General features: G+C 34.6%; 1 protein-coding gene across 1 annotated transcript; it reads left to right on the plus strand.

The window, feature by feature from the left end:
• Positions 1-9,724: 9,724 nt before the first annotated feature.
• On the plus strand, positions 9,725-22,756 carry LOC118185772 (trehalose transporter 1-like protein). Its single transcript, XM_035355681.2, has 2 exons — positions 9,725-10,215; positions 21,569-22,756. The coding sequence occupies exons 1-2, from the start codon at positions 10,077-10,079 to the stop codon at positions 22,735-22,737; spliced, it is 1,308 nt and encodes a 435-aa protein (XP_035211572.1). The 5' UTR covers positions 9,725-10,076; the 3' UTR covers positions 22,738-22,756.
• The last annotated feature ends 36 nt before the right edge of the window (positions 22,757-22,792 follow it).

Raw genomic sequence — 22,792 nt, forward strand, 5'->3', positions numbered from 1 at the left:
TGTCAATTTCATATTTTGAAACACTTTAACGAATTTTTGATTAAAAAAACTCAAACAGTTTCAAAGCGAGCAGTTACAACACTGTAAGGAATAAAACATTTTGTCTCCAACGCCTGAGACTCTCTATTGGTAAGAGCTTTCATATATTTTTTTAATTAATTTTTTTACGTGCAGGTTATTGAAGTAAAAGGGACAACACAGTAAAATACACTTAAAATTTTACTTTTTTCAACAGAATCTGATGCACTTACGATCTAACTTTGCGTTATTAATGTAGCATTTATTAATTAGCTCTATGAATAAGGAAATTTGTTTTAATAATATAGTTTTCATGGGACTAGTTTAAAAACTTTGAGAAATACCCTTTTATTCTAGCCTTCGTTACTAATTACGATATTATGCTTGCTTTCGTTGCAAAGTTATAAATGTTGTGTTCAATGCGAATAAGTTTATTAATCTATAACCTCTTTATTTGAAAATTAACTTATTTATCTTCAACTTGCGCTTCTTCCCTCACTCCCTTCCCCAAAAAAGGAAATAGTGGTCGAATTGATTCCCAGAGCAGTTTGATAAGAGATAATATTATTAGCTTATAGTTCACAGCTTTTTGGAATAATAATTAGATGCTTTTTACGTGACATCAGTTTTAGTCTTACGGTTTTAGCGCTATTATTTTTCCTTAAAAATTTAAGGGTTTTTTTTAGGTGCTTATTTCTTTTAAGTTTGGTGTACATTGATTTGTCTTGCCAGTCTCTCGAAACCTTAGACAAAGATTACTTCAAAATTCATTGGAAAATGTTATCTCTTTTTGTGTTTATGATAATAGCGTCTACCTTGTTTTGCTGCACTGTTGTAAAAAAGTTCATAATTCGTGCATATTCTTGATTGTATAAGTAATATGATTGATATTATCACATTATTATTGAAGGTGGAAAGTTAGCTTTTTTGTTTCACGATGAGTATTTGTCTTCAATAAACATGGCAGTGATCGAACTGCCTAATAATGATGTTCAGGAAAGTGATGTACAGTCCAAAAATTATAAAAGAAAAGCCACGAAAGACATACATAGCCTCTGTGCTCCCCTTTCTATACATCATTATTACAGGTGTGATGTCTACTTACTCTGCTCCTGCTACTGTAGATATGCAGAAATCAGGAAGTAGATTCATTCATATCACTGAGCACCAGATTTCCTGGGTTGCCAGCCTGCCGTCCTTAACTGCAGCTGCTGGAAATATTCTTTCCGGTGAGAATTTGCATTTATGATTTCAGATTAGCATAATTCCGTACCTATTTAGAGAGCTTCACATAACAAAAGTCTGCAAAATGTTGACGAAAAATCTCATCTTTCTGTACGGGCCTACCCACCATAGTTGAAAGGACAAGATCGCTGAATCTTGATAGTTCAAACAGGGTTCAATACCTCGAATGGATCTGCAGTGTGAGATTTCAGTGGTTTTATACAATATCGGTTAGTTTCCCTTAAATCGTTTTCCCTTATTCTCTTATTCGTGACAAAGCAGTTTTTTTAATCATATTTACTCTTGAAAGAATAGCGAACGGAAATGTTTTATCACTTTCGTTAAAAAGATACAGATATTTGAATCTTTCAACCGATCAGCTACGATTATCGAAACTTCATCTGCGTGGTTTTTACCGCAATACAAGTTTTCCTTTACATTATTAACCTAGTGGTCTATAATGGTTAGCTGTTCTACGACAAAGCAAAAAAAAAAATTCACCAAACAGTTTGTGTAAAATTTATTTTAAATAACAGATTGCTTTTACGTTAATTCTGTCCCATTACTTCTAATTCTTCCGTCAACCTCGCCAGAATTCACACTAAGTGGAATTTTAAATAGCGAACGGTCATTCAAAGAAATAGTTTTTGTAATGCCCCAGGAATGCTGTTTATCTCGTGAATCGCCCTGTATTCGCTCATCTGGTTTCGGTGAGCGTTTTCTGATATTTGTCAATACTCAGAGGTAATGAAACAGTTAGAGGCAGATTATGTGGGCATTAAATTTGTTGTTGCTACGAGTTAAAGATTGCCAGTTTACGGCCCTGTTTATTATTTGTCTTTTAGGCTACGCCGGTGATTTTTATGTAAGAGCCAACTACACGGTAACAACACTGCGCAGGTTTAGGCTGTTTATTCTATTTAGCATTACTTTATTTTACATTTTCTGTTTTACGTTCAACTCAAAAGTGTTTGCTTTCTGTACACCTAAGAGGAGCCGTCTATAAATATCTTGAGCTCAAACAAAATGGTATTTAACCCTTTTCTGAGGGTAGATATTTATGCAACAAGAAAACTTTGCGAATAGTCGCTGCATAGTTCTACTAGGTTCTACCAGTTAAAGAACTTTATTTCAGCTAGAACATTACACTCTTTCAGATTTTTTTTTTTTAATTTTCAATATCCAATTTCTTTATTCATCTCCTCCAGGGTACGAGGCGCTTTTATGCAAGTTTTCTTTCAGCTCTGTCATTATGTATAATAATAGACAAAGCAAAATGTAATTAATTTTTAAAAATTTGTATTTATTTGATATATTAAATACAACTTATACCTATGCATACATATATCTCCGTATGTATAAAAGTAAATAATTTATACAAACAAATTTTCTCAACTATCCCCCCCAAAAAAAATGGTAAAACAATTCAGACTAGTTTATATGGTATGTCACTCATTTAGCTGAGACAATTTTTTATCACATCTTTTGTACTGTAGTATTCAAATCCATAAGTCATTCTTCTGACACTGTTGACCTCAAATAATTTTTCATTAATTTCAGCTTTGTTAAACTCCTTTAATCAGTATCTATTTATTCATAGGTAATGTTAGAGAAGCAAATGTGGAAGTTTTTGAAGGTATCATTTTAGACTATGTGGAACTGTAGGTATTGATTTACATTCTTAAGACATAAAAATATTTCACATAAAAAAATAAAACATTTCAGTTCGCTTAATCGGATATAGCAAAGAACATACAGACTATCTGTTTTTTATAAACTTGTGTATTAGGGTTGGTCAAGCGTTACATCACTTGGAGCAGCATCATAGAACTCAGGAACATTCAAGAGCATAGATTTTCTAGCAGCCAACAACATATACACTCATGTCCATAAATTAAGGATAATTCGGAGTCACGCAGAAATCGAACTCTAAAATAAATATATCACCTGTAAAATCACTACACACATCTTCAAGAATCATATGCAAATTTCAGGAAGTAACCAGATGACACCGATGGTACGTCACAATGATGAGAGTGTACGAAAGTGATATATAAGGAATGCAGGCAAAGAAGTAAAATTTTTCGCAGGCGCTTTATAAGCATTTCATTGCAATAACCGGGCAGATTGGTCTATATGCTCGTAGACCTGTCAGATGCGTTCTACTTACTTCAACTCACTGTCGCCTGCGGTTAGCCTGGAGTAGAGAGCATGCATTGTGGACACCGCAACAGTGGGCTTGTGTCATGTTTTCCGACGAGTCCAGGTTTAGCTTGCAGTCTGATTCTCGCCGGACTTTCATATGGATAGCTCCAGGTACCCGTTACCACCAAGAAAACATCATTGAACGACACCGTTACGGTGGTGCAAAAGTGCTCGTTTGGGGTGGAATTATTCTGGGTTCCAGAACTGACCTGCATGTTCAAATTGGAACCATAAAAAACCAAATCTATCGGGACGTCATTCTGGAACGACATGTACGTTTGTTTCGGGGCGCACAATTTGTGTTTATGGATGACAACGCCCGTCCTCACCGTGCAAACATCATAAGTGAATGCCTTCAGTCGGAGGATATCACCCGTATGGACTGGCCAGCATTCTCACCGAACTTGAATCCAGTAGAGCACGTGTGGGACATGCTTGGCCGACGAGTTGCAGCCCGTCATCCTCCTCCTACACGTCTACCGGAACTTCGGTGAGCATTGCTTTTTGAGTGGTGTAATATCCCCCAAGATCAGATCGATAATTTGATACTCAACATGCCTAGGCGTTGTACGGACTGTATTGCGTCGTCTGGGAGACATACAATGTATTAACAATCATACCAACCATGTAATATTGGTTTTTTGTAAATAGGTGTTTTTTGTAATTTTCTCCAGGGAGAAAAAATCGCTAATTTTTTTAATAATATCAAACATATAGCATCTTTTTTTGCTCTTTACCTTTTGTTTAATAAAAAAGCTTTACAAATGAGTCAAATTTGTTTTGCTTCTAACTCTTCCTTGGCCTCATTTTGCATTATCCTTAATTTATGGACATGAGTGTATTTATAACTTTTTAGAAGTAGCGGAATAGTTTTTGAAAAGTTAGAAAATTTGAAGTAAGCTAACAAGGATTTTTCTGTTTTAAAATTAGAGATCTTTAATTATTATTATTCGTTACCAGAAATCTTGTTAATATTTATTTTCATACAAGAAAGAATATTTAATTTTTTTTTTTAAAATTATTGAAACATTTGCGCACATTTGTAACACTTGGATCTGTTTATCTATTGGCAATTTTTTCTCAGCCAGAGTTCACAATATGTAAAATTTTCTTACTTTATTCAAATATCAAAAGGAAGTAACATTTAATTACATACTGCTTTACATACTGCTTTACTCATAACTTCGTCAATGAGCCAAAAGCGGGTACATCTTTTGATAATGACTGTTACCAGAGCTTAAATTGCGAATCCCGGCATCGGTATTTCTCAGTTTTGAGATAAATTCGAATTCTAGCCGGAGACCTAAATAAGAAGCTCTCCTTCACTTCTATTATGAACCTAAAACGAACTTTCAACAGAAAATTCATCTGATCTCGTAAAATTTTATTTAATTACGTCGTAACTGATTCTAACTTAACTGGAAGAATTAACTAACTGAAAGAATGCCTGTGTTTTCTTGGGAAACAAGCCAATGGTGAAAGTTGAGACTTTTAAGAAAAGAAAAGCTCTTGTGCACATGGCAAACTTTATTCTAAAAAATGCATTAAATTTGGGACAAATTGTTTGACAACAAGTAAGCCTTTCCTTTCCGAAAGTATTATTTGAATGAAAGCTTCAATAGATTAGTGCGAAAATGTCTATGTTTTCTTGCATTTTATATTTCTTCCTATTAAAAATTATTTGACAGCAATTAATCGGGCAGAGAGATTTGGGAGGGGGGGGAATTTGGTTTTTCTGTCTGAGGAGAGAGGGAGAAAACAGAATGCTTCTTGCATCATAAAAAAAAAATTTAATTTTATAACTTTTTTGTGTGTGTTTATTCCAATTCTGATGAGGATTGACTGTTATGTTGATTGGTAAAATAGTTTTATCTTTATTTAACTATAAACCACTTGGTATCGTTCATTGTCACTCTTCTAAGCAATAATAACCACCAAATGTGTTTTATACATTGTCGCTGTTGTTGTTATTATTTATCCAACATCTGTTACAGATGACTAGTTTTGATAAAATATTTCTTGTGCTAAAATCAAGAAAATTGGCAATTTTCTTTTTTTTCTTTTCCTTTCTCTTTCTCTCTCTCTTTTTTTAAATCTGTGTGTCTGGGTGCGTGTGTGTGTGTGATGGTGTGCTTGCGTGTGTGGTCTGTTGAAAAAATTATTATCCAATAAAAAGCAGCAATTATAATCAAGGAAACATAACTATCTTTAAAAATATAAACATTTTACAAAAATTATTATTACTTGTCAATAGCTCCTACCATACAATTAAATGAAATTAAAACTTTTATTTAATTTAACTTTCAATTAGTGGTAAACATACCGCATTTTAACATTAACAGTATCATGAGAAATGCAAGTGATTGGGAACATTGCAGACAGTTTTTAGTTCAGATGTGAGGGGGGCCTAGTTTAAAAATGTTCTAATGATTAAAAGATGATGGTTCTAATGATTAAAAGTAAAAAGTTACCTGTTGGTAAACCAGAGTAATTTTAAGTAGTATATTTTGTTACACAGAATATTATACACCACAAAGATGATTTAATAGCGATTTCATTTCCGTAAAAATTTAAATATATGGTACATGGCCACGGTATTCAAGTTACCACAATCTCAATTTTGCCGCCCAACGACGATAGTGGTCAGCGACAGAAGGACACAGGTTCAAATCCCGAAGAATGCATAAATGTTTGTAAATTTGCCTCGATGAATTTCGGGGACTTGTTCCGATGTTACTGGTAGACAAGTGAGGTAAGTCACAACAACAATGCAATCCCATTTTTTTCCTCCAACCACAAAGCAAAAAATTTACATTGATAAAATTCCTTTTTCCATTTAGAATTTCGATTAACAAAAAGCCTTTTTTTACTGAAAACCTCCATTTGCACTGTTTTAAAGCAGCAGTTAACGGAAGAAAATCTTTGTAGACCATAGATGGAACTTTTCATTTCTAAAAAACCAATCATATTTTAATAAAAGTCTTCGACCACATCTAAGGAAGATAAAAAGGTAGAGCAAGTTCGTGGAATTTCTAAGCCATTTGATTTATCTTTGGTTATCTCGCACAGCATTGAAGCTGATGAGTCTTTGCTGCTAAGCTGCAATCGATTAGATTGCATGGCTCAATTAATCATTACTAGCATAAGGCTTAGTAAAGAATAAAATATTTGAGAATTATTATCTCTTATTATTCATCTGAGTAATATATTTTAGTCCCAAATATCGATTAAATAGTCATAATCATTAGATGATTACTGCTTGTGAGAGACTGCAACCTGAATTTTCTAGTTCGTAAAAATTATTTTTTGTAAATGATTGTGAAGGGCAATGTGCAGTTTTACTTAAAGATATAATCTTTATACAGAAAATAAAATTAGCCTCAAAATAATACGCAGGTTGTTCAGAATTGTGTAATCGCAAAGGGCAAATAATGCATCTTTTGAAATTGATGTAAAATATCACTAGCATCACCTAAAAAGGATAGAAACACATATGTTTATTTCATCATCATCATCATACGATTCTGCCAAAAAGTACGTCAATCTCTTAGAAGACTTATTTTTTTGGACATGCAGTTTTTTTTAATTTTGTAGTTTTGTCAATACAGTTAATTGCTCAACTAGAAGCTGAAAAAAAGTATCACTGGAGGAGTGAGTCTGTAAACCAGCTTCACTTCTGATCATTGCCCTATTCGTTTACAATTAAATAAATACCCTTTAAAAGAAACAAGTGTTAAGAATGCATAACATATCACATAGTGAAATGAGAAGTATCTGTATCTGTCCAACAAATTTTCATTTTAAATATACCAAGTTTGTTGTATGAAATAAAATTTACATGATAAGTAAAGGTTTCTTAAAGAATGTATAAACTGCCCAAAACATAAGCATAAAATTTTCAAAAGTTATAAAAAAAATTGCAGTATACTTTAAAGGACTTTTTGAATTTCTTTAAGGAAATTCCACGGCAAACTAAAAGTTAAGGAATGTTCCGCTAAAAGATTTCTAAAACTGGAAATCTGAGAATATTTTGTATTCATGAGTTGTTGCTTTTTAATTCAAGCTTCATACAGAGTGCAGTTTTCTTTAATAAACACTCATGAATTAACACGCAGTATTAGTGACTTTCAATCTAAGTAAAGTTAATTTAAGTAGTTTAATTTGTAAATATATTAAAAATAGCATTAATTTTTAAAACAATGGAAGCACAATAATAATAGGTGATCCAAAAGTGTCGTTCATAATATTTGTTCGAATAACAGATAGGGCTGAAAAGTTTCCTCTTAACGGTCAAAAAGTCCTGAAGTATGTAATAAGGACTTAGCGTTATGTAGAGAAATTACGATTTATGTTGTAGAGACATTAGATTATTTCGAAGCACAAGACATGAAAAATGAGTAATGCCCTCGCCGGGACTTGAACCTCTGACATTTCCAATACGCGACGAGTGTGCTAACCATTACACCACGAAGGCATACTAAGAAGTGGGAGAAATACCTTATATACTCCCCCTTTTAAAGAACGACTGAGTACAAGGGGACCCAATCGCCAAATCCTGAGGTGATGAATCCTCATCCACCTTTTTTAGTTCGGGCGCCCATGTCAAGACATTAGGTTATTTCGAAGCAGGACACATGAAAAATATGCAATGCCTTCCCCGGGACTCGAACCTGGACTTCTCGAATACGCGCCTTGTGTGCCAACCGTTATACCATGAAGGCATGCAGAAAGTAGGGAGAAAAAACAGTTTCTTTTCTCACCTCTGGCACAATTGAGATAAAATTTGTATTTAAATTCCCATTAGGTTTAACTCCGGTTTTTAAGATGTGAGAGAAAACAAACACATTTCTAGTCTTTCTTTGCTTTTTTATCAAAAGAAGTTTTTTTTTTATTTTCAATAACTTATGACCTGTTTAATGTATATTTCTATTATTTTCAATGTGTTGGTCGCCCTTTTAAGTACTCTTTGAAATGTGATGAAATTTTACTTTGACATTGTTTATTATAATCTTATAGCTTAAATACCTTAAAAATATGTTATTGTAATTTAGAGGCTCTAGGCATGGTAATTAATTTTTATTAATTTACTCTTCTGCTTTTAATTTTTCTTTCTTTTTAAGTGCTGTTAAATTTTTATAAAGCCCATAGCTTTATAAGCAAAACTCGCACAGTTTCTTACGGTCCAGTCAGAAGTTTAATCATGCTAACATTATATCCAATAAGGAATCATGAATCTTCAAAACAAGCAACTCTTGCCATTGTTCCATAAATTTAACAAAAGGTTTTAATCTGTGGGAAAGAAATAATAGAAAGAGATCTCAATCAAAAATTGTTTTCGCGACTATCTCCTTGAATTTTTCACTTATTATTGTCCTTATTAAATTATAATGTATACTTTACTAATATAATGTCATATAGCTGTAAAGTCGTTGCTATGCTACCAAAATTATAGCCTGCGAGAGATGTGAAAGGCCTCGTGATTGAAACATCCTTGTTTAAAGATGTGAAAAAGGTATTCATACTAAAATGAGTTGGATATGTGTAATTTTTAAGTAAAATGATAGTAGTTTTACGTTAAAAGTGGTGTACTTTCTTTAATAACTTCGTTACACCAATTTCAAATTTTTCTGCGTGAAAATCGTATAAAAATTTAATTACTAACTACTAACTTTTTTTGGCGTTTTCTGGAAAGATACTTATTTTGGGAAGGGGGGGGGAATGTACAGCCTGTTGAAGTAAAAGTGACAACATCCTAACTGTACTTTAAGCATATCATACAATTCGACATACTTACTCATTTAGCTTTGTGTTACTGTATGAATTAAGCAGCTTTCTTTTAATTATGTAATTTTCGTATGACTAGTTTAATAATTTTTGAGAAGTACGTTTTTTATTCTAGCATTCGTTGCTAATACTATGCCTGCTTTCGCTGCAAAGTTATAAACATTGTGTTCAGAGCGAATAAGTTTGTTAATCTATGACCATTTCATTTGAAAATTAATTTATTTATCTGTAGCTTCCTCATTTGCCCCCTCATAAAAAAGAAATAATAATCGAATTTGTTCCCACAGCAGTTTGATAAGAGACAATGTGATTAGGTTTATATCACATTTTTTTTTACTTCTTTTTTCGTTCATTAATGATTAGATATTTTCTGGTTGACATCAGTTTTAGTCTTTCCACTTTAACGCTATTGTTTTCGTTGGAAATTTATGGCGTTTCTGGATGTTTGTTCTTGTTAAGTTGGGTGTAGATTGGTTTATCTACAACTCTCTTGTGTATAGAAATATTAGTTAAAGATTATTTAGAAATTCGTTGAAATGTGTTATCTTTTTTTGTCTTTATGATAATAACGTCTGTCTTGTTGTACAGCATTGTTCTAAATAGTTCATAATTCGTGCATTTTCTGTCCGAGTGAGTACTATGATTGATTTTATCGCATTAGTACTGAAAGCGTAAAGTCAGTTTTTGTTACACAATGAGTAATTTTCCTTCAATAAACGTGGCAGTGATCGAACTGCCTGACGGCAGTATTCAAGAAAGTGATGTAGAGGCCAATGAATATAAAGTAAAGCTACAAAAGACATATAGCCTCCGTGGCAGCTTTTCTTTACATCATCATTACAGGAATGATGGCTACTTACTCTGCTCCTGCTACTGTAGATATGCAGAAGCAAGGAAGTAGATTCATACATGTGACTGAGGACGAAATTTCCTGGATTGCCAGCCTGCCATCCTTAACTGCAGCTGCTGGAAATATTCTTTCCGGTAAGTATTTGCATTTATTTATTTTTTAAATTTTACATGTAAAATAATTTTGAATAGTAAAACAGGGTTTTTCAGAATGGCCTGATTTCAGATTAACATATTTTCCTACACATTCCGAAAGCAGTAATACTTCATGCTTCATATGAAAAAGGAAGTCTGCAACATACTGAAGCAAACTCTCGTGTTTCTGCACGTTCCTGCTGACCAGAAGTCGAAAGGTAAGATAACTGAATGCTAGTCGTTCGAACAGAGTTCGAATCGTGCAAATGGACTTCCAGCGTTTAGATTTCAGTGGTTTTTCACGTGTGTGATATCTATATCACTTAGTTTCCCTTGATGAGTTATTAATTAACCTCTTATTCGTGAAACCTTTTTTTTTTTACAAAATTTACTGTTGAAAGAAAAACCATGAAAATTATTTCTTCTTTTCGCAAAAAAAGTTAGAAATCCGAATCTTCCAACCAATCAGATATGAGTTATATTATGCAAATGAAGAATATAATCTTCATCTGCACGGTTATTTATGGAATATATGTTTCCCTATACATGGTTAGCATAATGGTCTATAATGGTTAGCCGTGCTACTGATGTGGCAAAGCGCAAAGATTCACCAAAGTGTAAAATTTATTTTAAATAACAGATTACTTTTAAGTTAATTCTGTCCCATTACTTCTAATTCTTCAAACTCTCCAGAATTAAGTGAAATTTAAATAGGGAAAGAAAGTGTTTTTCAACAATAAGAGAGTTTTTGCAATGTCCCAGGAAAGCTGTTTATCTTGTGAATCGCCCACCTATTGGTTGAGCTGGTTTCGGTAAGTATAGCACACCTATTAGAAGCCTCCATGATAAAGTGACCACCGCTTCTGGCCTTAGCAGTGGCCAACGTCTATGATGACTTGTGCCCGCTATTGGGGATTTTTTTTTTTTTGGTGTGTGTGTGTGTGTGTGTGCATTTAATTACGGCAAAGCACACTAGGGCTATCTGCCTAAGGGGAGGGATGCCTTCGTGGAGGGCTTTCTAAGGGAAACTGACTCGTATACACGTTACACATGGAGAAAACCCCAAAAACTCCTATGCAGCCAGCCCGGTCGCGGGATTCGAACCTCGGACCGAACTACCAGTGTTCAGCGACTTTACCGCTCGGCCGCTGGTGGGCTAAAAATGTTTTGTAAATTGTTCACATTTGAATTACTTTAATAAATATAATAATTAGCCTCTTTAGCATGCCTTTTTTTCCCGAATATTTATATAAGTCATTACATGAACTAGTGTATATATTATAGCGTCATTTAATTTGGGTCTTGAGAAATTTATGTATGGGTCGAAAATCCTTTATGAATGGCAATAAACAGTTACAAAAAAAAAACTGTTCCGTCGTGTAATAATTATTTGTGAAGTAATAAAAAATGACAGATTATGCTGCAATGGTTTCCCCCCCCCCCCGAAGCAGATAGCTTGTTCAGTAAGTCATGAGAACTAAGAATTTATACATAAGATAGATTTTCATAGCATTCTTTAATTGTTTATCACGAGAAAAAAAAAACATTATTTAAACATTTTGTCACTATGTTTAAAAAAATGCAAATTGTCTAACTCTATTTTAGAAATTGCAGAAGTCGAACTTCCATGATAGAGAAATTCAAACCATTTGTCTTTTTTTATATTTATTTTGCAAATTGCAAAATAATTAAATAAATTATTTTGCAAAATGCAAATTGTCTAACTCTATTTTAGAAATTGCAGAAGTCGAACTTCCATGATAGAGAAATTCAAACCATTTGTCTTTTTTTATATTTATTTTAAAACTTAATGTAGGCTTTCTTGGTTAATTAAAAAGTAAAATTACAGCATTATTACAAAAAGAAAAAAAGACAATAGCTTTCCCAACGCGCGATGCACCGCCGTTTTTCAGACAAAAGCCAATGTTTCTCTTACCCGATCAGTAAATTATATCCCACCAAGAGGGGTGTCCTTACGTGCCTTTCCTTGATCACTTATTCTGGTCTTCGCGATGGACACTGCTGTTCGTTTCCAAGAGAAACAGGAATTTCTCTAATATAAACCTGATGTTTGTCATAACCCCTTGCCTTTCAGGGGCTGGTTGTAAAAGTCCAACATCTCTTGCTTAATTATTACTGCTAGAAACACTTAAAGTCATCAGAAAAAATGAATATAAAACGGAAATATTTACATTATGCTAGATTAAGTACCAAGGATTAAAACTGACACTTACATTGAGGCCAGTGTAAAAGAAAAATAGTATAATTACTAAAGACTAAGCTTCATTACACTCAGACAAAACAAAATCTTACAGTTTTTCTGCAAACACGTATTATAAAATATACATCTTTAAAATATTATGCAGATTTAAACAAGTCTACGCAGACTGTGAGAAAATGACGAAATAAAGAAATATAATCTCAAGTCTTCTGGGTTACGCATCGGCATTCTAATTTAGTTTTTTTCTAACCATGAATAATTATGAAATTATATGGCTGAAGAGCATTAAGCGCATTGCATTAAGCGAAGATTAGTACTGGCATTACTTCGTAATCAAGTGAGCGGATTAAGATCAGCTTGCTCAGTAAAGTCCTGTCCATCCAGATAACACTGAAATTTCTTGATATCTAAAACGATGCTGGCACATTCCTTTTCCTTAGTGCGATGCTATTTCTTTACCTCTGAAAACGTCTTGCTCACGAATATAATTGGACGTTCTTCTCTCTCACTAGAGAATTGTGCTAGTTCAACTCCCATTCTATCATCAAATGCATCGGTTTATAGAATAAAGGGAAGAGTAAAATTAGGCGCATATAAAACTGGGCGATTGATAAATTTCTCTTTCACTTCAGTGAAAAATCACTTCAATGAAAATTTCACTTCAGTGAAAGACCTCTCACTCTCTGCACTCCACGAAATATCACCATTTTCTATTTTGCTCTTTGAAACATCAGTCAGCTGAGCGGCGATTTCTGAACACATCGAAATATAACGTCCGTAGGAATCCACTAATCTTAGAAATGCCATTATATCAGTTTTAGCCTTGAGTGTTGGGAAATCTCTTATTGATTTGGTCTTAACATCCTACTGCTTTCGAACTGCTACTGACATTTCGAAGGTATAATGGTTGATTTTATTGCACTACGTTTCAATACAATTTCCAGATGCTTCAGAGGGCATTTTCAGGTTTTTGAAAAAAAATCGCCACATCATGCAGATGCGGAACTGCCTTCTCGCATTCTTTTAATATTTCTTGCATCATACTTGAAAACAGAAGCACTTTTTTAAACCAAAACTTAATCGAATGGCCTGTAAGTACCAAAACTTGTCACAAATGCTTCTTGTCTATGAGCGTTAGGGCTTAAGGGTATCTACCAATATCTATAACTGTGACATATTTTGCTGAAGCAATTTCTTCTACTCTTTCCTTAATGTTGGCTAAGGGATAGAATTGAATACGCGTAACTTAAACGACGGTAATCCACATCAGGTCTGGAATCTTTATTTGCTACTTCCACGAGTATCATCAGAGAAGAGTAGTCAGATTCTCTCATCTCAATAATTTTTAAGTCAAGCATTCGTTAAATTTATCTTTCTAAAATCTTAGTTTTCCAATGTGACATTCGATACGGCTTGGATCTTGCCGGCTTATTGTTGATAACCTCAATAATATGTTCCACGAGGTCTGTCATTTCTAGTTCATTAGAAAAACTTTAGAAATAGTTATTTAATAATTGATGTAATTGATCTCTTTGTGAAGGCTCTAACAGTTCTGCAAAATTACTACTCTTAACAACTTCAGAGTATCGGAACCGTTGGGATTGATGTCAATATAAAGAAAATCTATTTCAGTATCAATCTGGTCAGAACCATTTTCGCTAGAAGACAAATAATTGATCACCACACTTCTCTAATAATATGGCTTCAACATATTGATATGATAAATTTGGGGATACAACTCCGTTATACGCCGTAATTTCACCAAATGTGGCGATATGTGTTCTGCGCTGGTTTTTGGCGCGATTCCGGGCTGTATGGCAACTCTGTTGAAGTTGAAAAATCTTTCGCTGGAGCTCGTTGGTTCGCTTCATGCTTTGTGTCTGAGAAGATATGGAGAAAAGATAAATTGGTGGAAGTTATTGAATTGAAGTTCGGCAAAAGGAAATATCATCGTGGCCATCCTGTTGAGGAGCAGTGGGTATTTGGAGGTGTGGAAAGAGGGTCTGGGAGATTATTTTTAGTGGCGGTTCATGATAGAAGTAGATATTTGTGATTTTATTTATTTCTGAACCATAGTATGAATTTTCTGGATAGTGTGTCTGGCTGTCATATAAATACGATAGTGATTACGTGGCGGCATGTTAAAAGCGGTATGAAATTGGTATTTCTGCTGTTCGAAAAAGCATTAATTCATGGTAAGTGCATTTTATTTTGTTCTTGTTCTTATTTTGTAGAATGCTATGTTTATTGTTTTTCTTTTTAGTATGAATTTCTGTCGTTATTGTTGATTTTTTGAATTGTTTGAAATTTATTTTAGTTTATTTTGTTGATTAGTGCGTAGCGTCTAGATTGTGCAATTCGTAGAAGTTTTTTAAAGTGGAAACAGAACGCTCTGCACATACTATTCTTTGAAATTTATTGTTGTTATGTTAATTTATTACAGCGAGGTGTGCGTAGTTCGTAGATTTGTTTGTTGCCTAGATTGTGCCATTCGTAGATGTTTTTTAAGTTTAAACAGGATGCTGTATACATGGTATGCTTTGAAATTTATTGTTGTTATGTTAATTAATTAAAGCGAGGTTTGCGTAGTTCGTAGATTCGTTCGTTGTCTAGATTGTGCCATTCGTATATGTTTTTTTTTTTTTTTTTAAGTTAAAACATATCGCTGTGTACATGGATTCTTGTCAAATATTTTTGGTTAGAAACTTTACGTTTTTGCTATCTAAATTTTTTGTTTTTGTTTCGGATTTTTAGCTTAAATTGTTTTTTCAAAACGTGGTTTCTGAATGTGCGAAAACCGCGTTTTTGGAGCCATTTTAGGTTTAAAGTTCGAAAAGTAGACAAAAAATTTAGATAGTAATATGGCAGCGTGAGAAATTTGGCGACTTGAGGGCGCATATCAGAGTAGTTCCAATTTGGGATTTTTTTTCCCAGTAAGGTTACAATGTAATTGGTTTCAGAATTTTACTTTGAGTCTTCTTCCCCGGTGCCGTCCAATGAACAGAAAGTTTTTTTGTTTTAGAAGTGGCCAAAATTAGCAACAGATCACCTTTCTTAAATTCTGGCATTTTTATCATATCACTTTTTTTTCTTCTGAGGTGTTGATCTTGCATTTTCTCAACTGCCAGCTTTTGGCATTTCTTTAGACGATTTATGAGTTTAAAAACGTTTTACTCGGTTACCGATTGTACCTTCTCTCGTGATTCGTCCAGTTTGGTATAACAACGTCTCTGATGTACGCAAAATTTTTTCTTGGACTAATACCGCAGGTGGGAAACCCGAACTTTCATGCCTCACTGTTCTTAAGGCTAGAAGGGCCGATAGTAATACCTATCCCCAATCAGAACCAGCCTCCAAACGTAAAATCCGTAGTATTCCTTTTTATGATACAATAAAATCATTCCACCGAATTAGACTGGGGATGCTGTACCGAAGTATGTTAAGTTAGTAACATAGTTCGGTACAGCATCCCCAGTCTGATTCGGTAGGATAAAAAGTTATGACTAACTTTAATACCGGAATGTTAAAAAATTTCGGTTGTCAAAGTGCTCATGACACTGAATTTCTTTAAAACCTATTCTACTGAGAAGATTTAATAACGTATCCACTGTCGTAACGGAAAGGATATCTTCTGTTGGAATAGCTTCCGGATATTTGAAGGATAAACAAAGTGCGGTTAGTATATATTTCTTTCCTTTAGGCGTAGTGGGCAAAGGTCCGCATGTACTATGCTTATTTTCGAAAATACTTCTGATACCACAGAGACTCATTTGAGAGGTGTTTTTTTTTTTCTGTCGTTAGGTCTCCTTACTCTTAGACAAGGCTCACAAGTTCGAATATACGCTTCCATTTCATGATCACATTTGGGCCAAAAACGATATCTCGCGAGATGATCTTTCGACTTTGCTGCTCACAGATGCCCCAAGAGCTGCTCATAGCATAAACTTAACACTTTTGTTCCACAAATTTCGGGAACGACCAACAAATTCCACACATTTCCTAAACGGTCGTCTTGACATTTGCATAGCAGTCCATTTTCCATTTTGTAAATATTTTTTGGAGAGCTACTTTGAATGCCTAACGCTGCTAGGTCAAAAAGTGGTTTTAAATCCTCACTTTCTCTTTGCAAGTTAGACGTTCAATCACCTCTGCGTCGGGGAGAAGAAATTTTGCGTCCTTCAGTTCTTTTGTTTGGGACGAAGGGTTGCTTTCTTCTTTAACATAGAAAGAAATTTGTCCCTACACTTGTCACTTTCTCTTCTTCCCTTCTTTCCCGACGTTTTCAGTTTTGGTCAGACGGAGTTCATCATCTCAAGTCTCTACCGCGTTCACTTGAAAGAAAGGTCTTTCGAGTTGACTTTTGTCTAATTTTGCAGCCGTACGGTTCTCTAGCAGATGCGTCTTTGGTCAAGCTCGTTTAGAATGACCGCTGCCTTTGTTATTATTCATCCAAACTTCCCTTCAAGCTCGACGTGGGCGGCGCTACATAAAAAAGGCTATTTTACGCAAACAGTTTCGCCAGTCAGCATTGAAAGGAATGGTGTATTTATTGCAGATTACTCTATTGCAGATTAACACTGGAAGATCGAACCCGTTTACTTTAACCATTGTTGTGTAAGGAGCTAAATAATCTTTTTCATTCTCCTACACCCTATTAAGAGTAACTGGTTACTTGAATTCATTCTGTAAATTAAAACCGTAAGTGATCGGTTGAGCCGCAAGAATACCACTTAAGCGGTTTACGTACATCAAAATGACATTCACTCTGATTTCAGAAGGATCACATTTTTCATATCTAGCTTTTCCTCCAGACTGTTCATAGTTTTGCGAATCTCTTGAACTTGGCTGATTTTTATTGCCCTATTGTGACTCTGAACTATGAACAGGAATGACCTTTTTCTGGTATTCACATACATTTTCATAATTTTCTAATACCTCTGCTAATTTATTTGGAGACGTTATCTTCGACCATTCATCAATAAAATGCTGACACGCTTCAAAATTTACTCGATACTTCGTTTTATTTCTTTATAAGTTCAAAATTTTTAATTTCCAAGCCTGAGATCCATTCTTCAAAATAATTCTTTAATTTAAAGGCAAAAATCCCCCAAGTAGTTTGAGCGTTTTTTGGGGATTACGTAAATTTAATGCGAAATTTTTCTGGGCTAAGTTTAAGCTTTTCAAGAGGTATCACTTTTACGTAAGCATAGTTATCAGCCTGCTATTTTGACTCTCTCATAATCAGCTGAACTATGTCAGCTGGCAAAAGTGTCAATTAAACCTTAAGCCATTCCGTTTGTACTCTTTACTTGGCACTCAAACATGATTAGATACAAACTAATATCATTCTCTTCAGGTTCAAATTTTGGAATCGTTTTTTTGCAGATCATAAAGGCTTTTAATAAGCACATTTTCTTCATTCCCACCAGTTAAAGAATCATTCTCGTTAGCTGCTAGTAATCTTAATCTCGGTAATTCAAACTCCCTTTCTTCTCTTCTAATTCTAACCTGCCTCTCTTCCTCTTCTCTCCTTATTCTACCCTGTTCCTTTTCCAGGAATGCATCCCTCTCCTTAAGAGGGTAACCCTCTTGTGTTTTTCTATATATAATTTCTATATAAAATCAAATAAAACAAACTAAATCTTGAAATCGTCCGAAAAATATTTTAATGCCATTTGGCAAAAGTATTGTTGCTTGCATACGGATTCATAATGGATTAAATGCACAAGTCGGTAAAAAGTTGATAAAATTTATTCTTATTCCAAGAAATAAACAAAATGATGAAATTTCCTTAGAGATTTTCGTACAATATCACAATATCTCACCGCAGGTATATTTTAAACTACTAAAACGTTAAATAGAACACAATTCAAAGCAGAGAAAGCTAATCCGCTCTCACCGCAAATTCGCTACAATCAACAACAAGAACTAAGTAAAAAATTGAACTGAGACGTTTTAATCCGGCTTTTATAACCTTTTTAGTCCTGCACGAGAACATTCTGGTAATTTTTATTTCTCGAGTTTTCTGGAAAGCAAAAGACTACAATTACGAGATATATATTTATTAAATGCACGTGCTCCTGTATTTTTACTTTTTCGGCGTAGCTTTTTTTTTTAAATAAGTCCTGTGCTGCATTGAACGAGGATATAAAACAATTTTAATCATAATTCTACTAAAAAAAGCAAATTAAATACAAAAACTGTAACAGTATTAAGATCATGCATAATTAATTATCGTTCCCTGGTTCTTTTTCTATATATGATTAAATGGGAGATTGGTTTATACAAAGTTTGTAGTATCATAGCAATTATTTTGGATGCTTGTATTTAAATTTTCTCCTTTTTGAATCAATTATTGTTCAAGTTTAGTAAAAAATAATTAAACATATTATTTTGTGTGTATATAAAACAACAGATTTCTCTCTAAGAAAAGAAAATTTCGTTACAATTATTTTATAAAATTGAATACGTACGTAGAAAAAAGTGTGAACTGATTAATATTTTCCAGAAATCGGTATCGAACGGATAAAAAGCTGCAGTAAAATATGCCAAAACGGTTGTGCGTTAAGATGAAAATCTAATACATTTTTTTAAAATGTTGCAGAATAGTTGATTATTTGAATTTTCTACACTGAGGAGTCCGTATATGAAATGTCAGATTAAAAATGTTCCTGCATGCTAATATACTCGCGGCAAAATTTGAAAATTTGCAAAGTAGGTATGTTAGGTATTGAACCAAAGATACCAATTATACCGCCGAAGAATAGTCGAATACGTAAGCATACACGTGGGTGACTGCAGAGCTGTGACTGTGGAAGTTATATAAGCGCAAGAGAGGCTTTCGGAGATTTTTGTACTCATACTCCTTCTCCACGTTCGCCGTGTTTGTCGCAAGATTTGGGTAAATTTTATAAGATATCAGTTGCGCAATTGGCTACAGCGCTCAATGCAACGCCCAGTGTCATCTGCAGTTTGTGGAAACAGTTTCAGGACCGAGAAGACCTAGACAAGGTCGAGCAAGGTCTACAACGATGAATGGGGATAATTATTTGACACTTTCAACACTGCGACACAGAACTGCTACAGCTCCACAGCTCTCATGTGAACTATATGCTACCACTTAAACTCGAGTCTCACGAGCTACAGTTGACTGAAGGCTGCATGAGATAAGGCTATATGCCAGAAGACCTGCTGTTTGTATCTCGCTTACTGCAGCACACAATGTCTTCTTTGCACCAGACTTCAGTGGAGTTCTGTGCTTTTTAAAGATGAATCAAGATTCAGCCTGAACACTGATTCTTGGCATACCTGTATCTAGAGAGAGCCTAAACGATACCACCTCTTCCTCATCAGGAAAAAGGATCATTACGGTGGTGGAGGAATAATGGTTTGGACAGGTAGTATATTGGATGGTCGCACCACCCTACATATGTTTGACAAAAGCTCAGTGAATGCTATGAGTTATAGAGACGAGATTTAAGAGCTTGTAAGGTATATTTTAATTTTATAACAGTTATTTTAATTTAGTGAACCTATCCTATCTCATCTCGTTTCAACTTACAACTCTCTACCAGAATGAGTTTTTAGAAATGCGTTGAATGCAAATGAAGAAGAATAGTATCAAAGGAAAGTTCAACTGACTTCGTAAGAGAGAGAGTTAGGAATCCTGAGTAGCTCGGGTTTGCCTTTGGTTACGTCTCTCTAAGCTGTTGTTATGTTCAGCCGTATCATTACGTGCCTTTTGATAGTTTGCTGACCAGTTTAAGATTGATTACGAGCCAACTAGATAAGAATTAAAATTATGTTAGTTTCGGCTAAATCTCTTAGTCATTAGTCAGTTTTTATTTCTTACTTTTGAGTTTAAGCCCAAGTGGAGGCTTTGCTGTAAGCCCGAAGAAACGGGTCGACTGTAGATCTTATGTTAAAGCATTGAATGAGCTTCAAATGCTTTTTTCTCTATTTTATTCCTTGATTGTAGCCAAATCAATATCATTAAAATATTCCTTGAGTGAATAGAGGGTAATTAAGCCTTCTTGAGTTTACATTTTCTGTTCTTTGAAGTAAGCGATATTTCGCTTAACAGTTCGATAGGTTACTCGACACTTAATTTAACAGAATAAAATTGAGAAACTCTATAAGCTCTATGTTCAATTTTTCAGTGGCGTAATTTGTCCTGGGTTCCTGGTAATGGTTTCAGTGCTAGAGTACCTACGGCGCAAATGGTCCGCGATTATTTGGAAAGTGAAGATATTAGCCACATGCATTGGCTAGCCTTTGACCTTAACCTTGTAGACCTATACTCTTGTTCCTAACGCTAAAAAGCTTGTTTGGGCAGTCTTAGAAAGGCAATTTCCTCTTGCCATCCCCCTCCGAAAACCACCAGCATTTGAAAACTGCTTTGCTATAGGAGTGGGATCGGTTGCTACAGAGAATCCTCACCTGATCCTGTCCAGTATGTCATCCCGCTGTGAGACTTGTCTGGCAGTGAAGGGGATAGGCCCTATAATAGAATAATTTTCAGTTCAATATCACAACGTTGATTTTGACATCCCTGCAATATGAGTATTACTGATAATTATGCGTACGTAAAATGACACTTGAATGGCACATCTCTTTCTCCGTTATGAACATATATTTATGCCAAATTTTATATGTCTGCTGTATTTCACACAAACGTAAAGTCTCTTGCAGCTCTTAATTTTCCATACGAGTAAAAGTTTGAATAGGTAACGTAAGAGTTCAATAATCTTTGCCCCCTTACTTAGTATATCTTACGCATGAATTTATTTTTAATGTAAACCACATAACGTTATACTTGCATTCTAAGAAAAAAAGCTTAAGAAGGGTGCAAGAAAGGTTTAGACTTAACATTTACTAAATACATAGTAATGCGTTTTTATGAAATATATCTGATTTTTTCAAGCGTAATGTTATTTACGTAAATATAAAAATATCAGGTTACTAGCATTTTATCGCCTTGCGTTTTCTTCGTTCTTTAAATGAGCTTTGAAAGTTGCTTAGGACATTAAAATATATTTTATTTATTAACTAAAAATAAGATCATAGTTTTTTGTACTAAGCTTAAAATATTTATATATATAGTTTATCTACAACTTATCCCTTTCGTTTCAGGTTATGCTTCGCAGAAGTTAGGACGTAAGGCCGTATTGATGTATGTGTCTACCGTATACCTGACTGGTTGGTTAATGATTACCTATGCTTCTTCCGTTGAATGGATTTATGCTGGGAGAGCTCTCACTGGTTTCTGCTCTGGTGTGTGTAATGTTGCCGTTCCAGTATACGTGCTTGAAATTGCTACGACGCAAACGCGAGGACTTTTAACATCGGGATTTACGATAGCAGCTGGTTTGGGTATCTTAATCACAATGGGACTGGGCGCTGTTCTCAGGTGGTCTTGGTTAGCCGTGTCAGCTGCTGTAATCATTACATGTGCTGTATGTCTCATGTATTTCGTTCCAGAATCTCCAGCTTGGTTGGTAAGTCAATCCAGAAGTCTCGCTGCTGAGAAGGCATTGAAGAAGTTAAGAGGGAAGAAATCTGATTACAAGACAGAATTACGAGAGATTTCTGAAAGCCAAGCAGAGCAGTCCGACGGCAGTATACGCCTGCAGGATATTTGTGATCCAGCTTTCTACAAACCCTTAGCAATAGCTGTAACTTTAATGTTCTTTCAGATGTTTTGCGGTTTGAATGTATTTCTGACGTATACCGTGGAAATCTTCGAAAGCTCTGGAAGTCTTATAAGCCCTTCTTTGGGTTCCGTAATATTCGCAGTTGTGTTTGTTCTTTCATCAGGTGTCAGTAGCATACTGATGGATAGAGCTGGGCGGAGGAAGCTGTACATAACTTCTGGAGGCTGCATGATTTTGTCCCTAACAGTGCTTGGTGTTTTCAGTCTTCTGGCCGCTGAACATAAAATAAATACAACTTCGCTTGGTTGGATTCCAGATGTGTGTTTTATTTCTTATATAGCATCTTATTCTATGGGATTTGGACCCGTTCCTTATGTTATGATACCAGAACTAGTTCCTCTTCATAGTAGAAGTACGGTGATGGCCGTTTCATGCATTGTCGGTGCCATCTGTGCTTTTGCGACATCAAAATTATATTACTCTATGAAATCTGTTTTAGGTATTTATGGAGTTTATTGGACGTATGCATCATTTTCGTTTTTAGGTTGCGTATTTTGTTACTTTTTCATGCCAGAGACAAAAGGAAAACCTCTTAATGAAATAAATCTGTCTTTTGCTGCTTCTAGTGATGTATCTTTATCCAAATAAAACCGTCTTCCTTTTTTTATATTTTTTTTCGAAGTTTTATTTGACTTCTTCGATA

This window comes from Stegodyphus dumicola, chromosome 2, assembly GCF_044657685.1.
Source record: "Stegodyphus dumicola isolate Sdum_Otavi_A_Nest chromosome 2, ASM4465768v1".
NCBI classification, from domain to species: Eukaryota; Metazoa; Arthropoda; class Arachnida; order Araneae; family Eresidae; genus Stegodyphus; species Stegodyphus dumicola.

What these genes read in the sequence shown, in the direction of transcription:
- LOC118185772 (XM_035355681.2), top strand. Translation starts at nt 10,077, where the DNA reads ATGATGGCTACTTACTCTGCTCCTGCTACTGTAGATATGCAGAAGCAA. An exon ending in TGCTGGAAATATTCTTTCCG is followed by an intron (nt 10,216 to 21,568) that starts GTAAGTATTTGC and finishes CTTTCGTTTCAG; the next exon opens with GTTATGCTTCGCAGAAGTTA.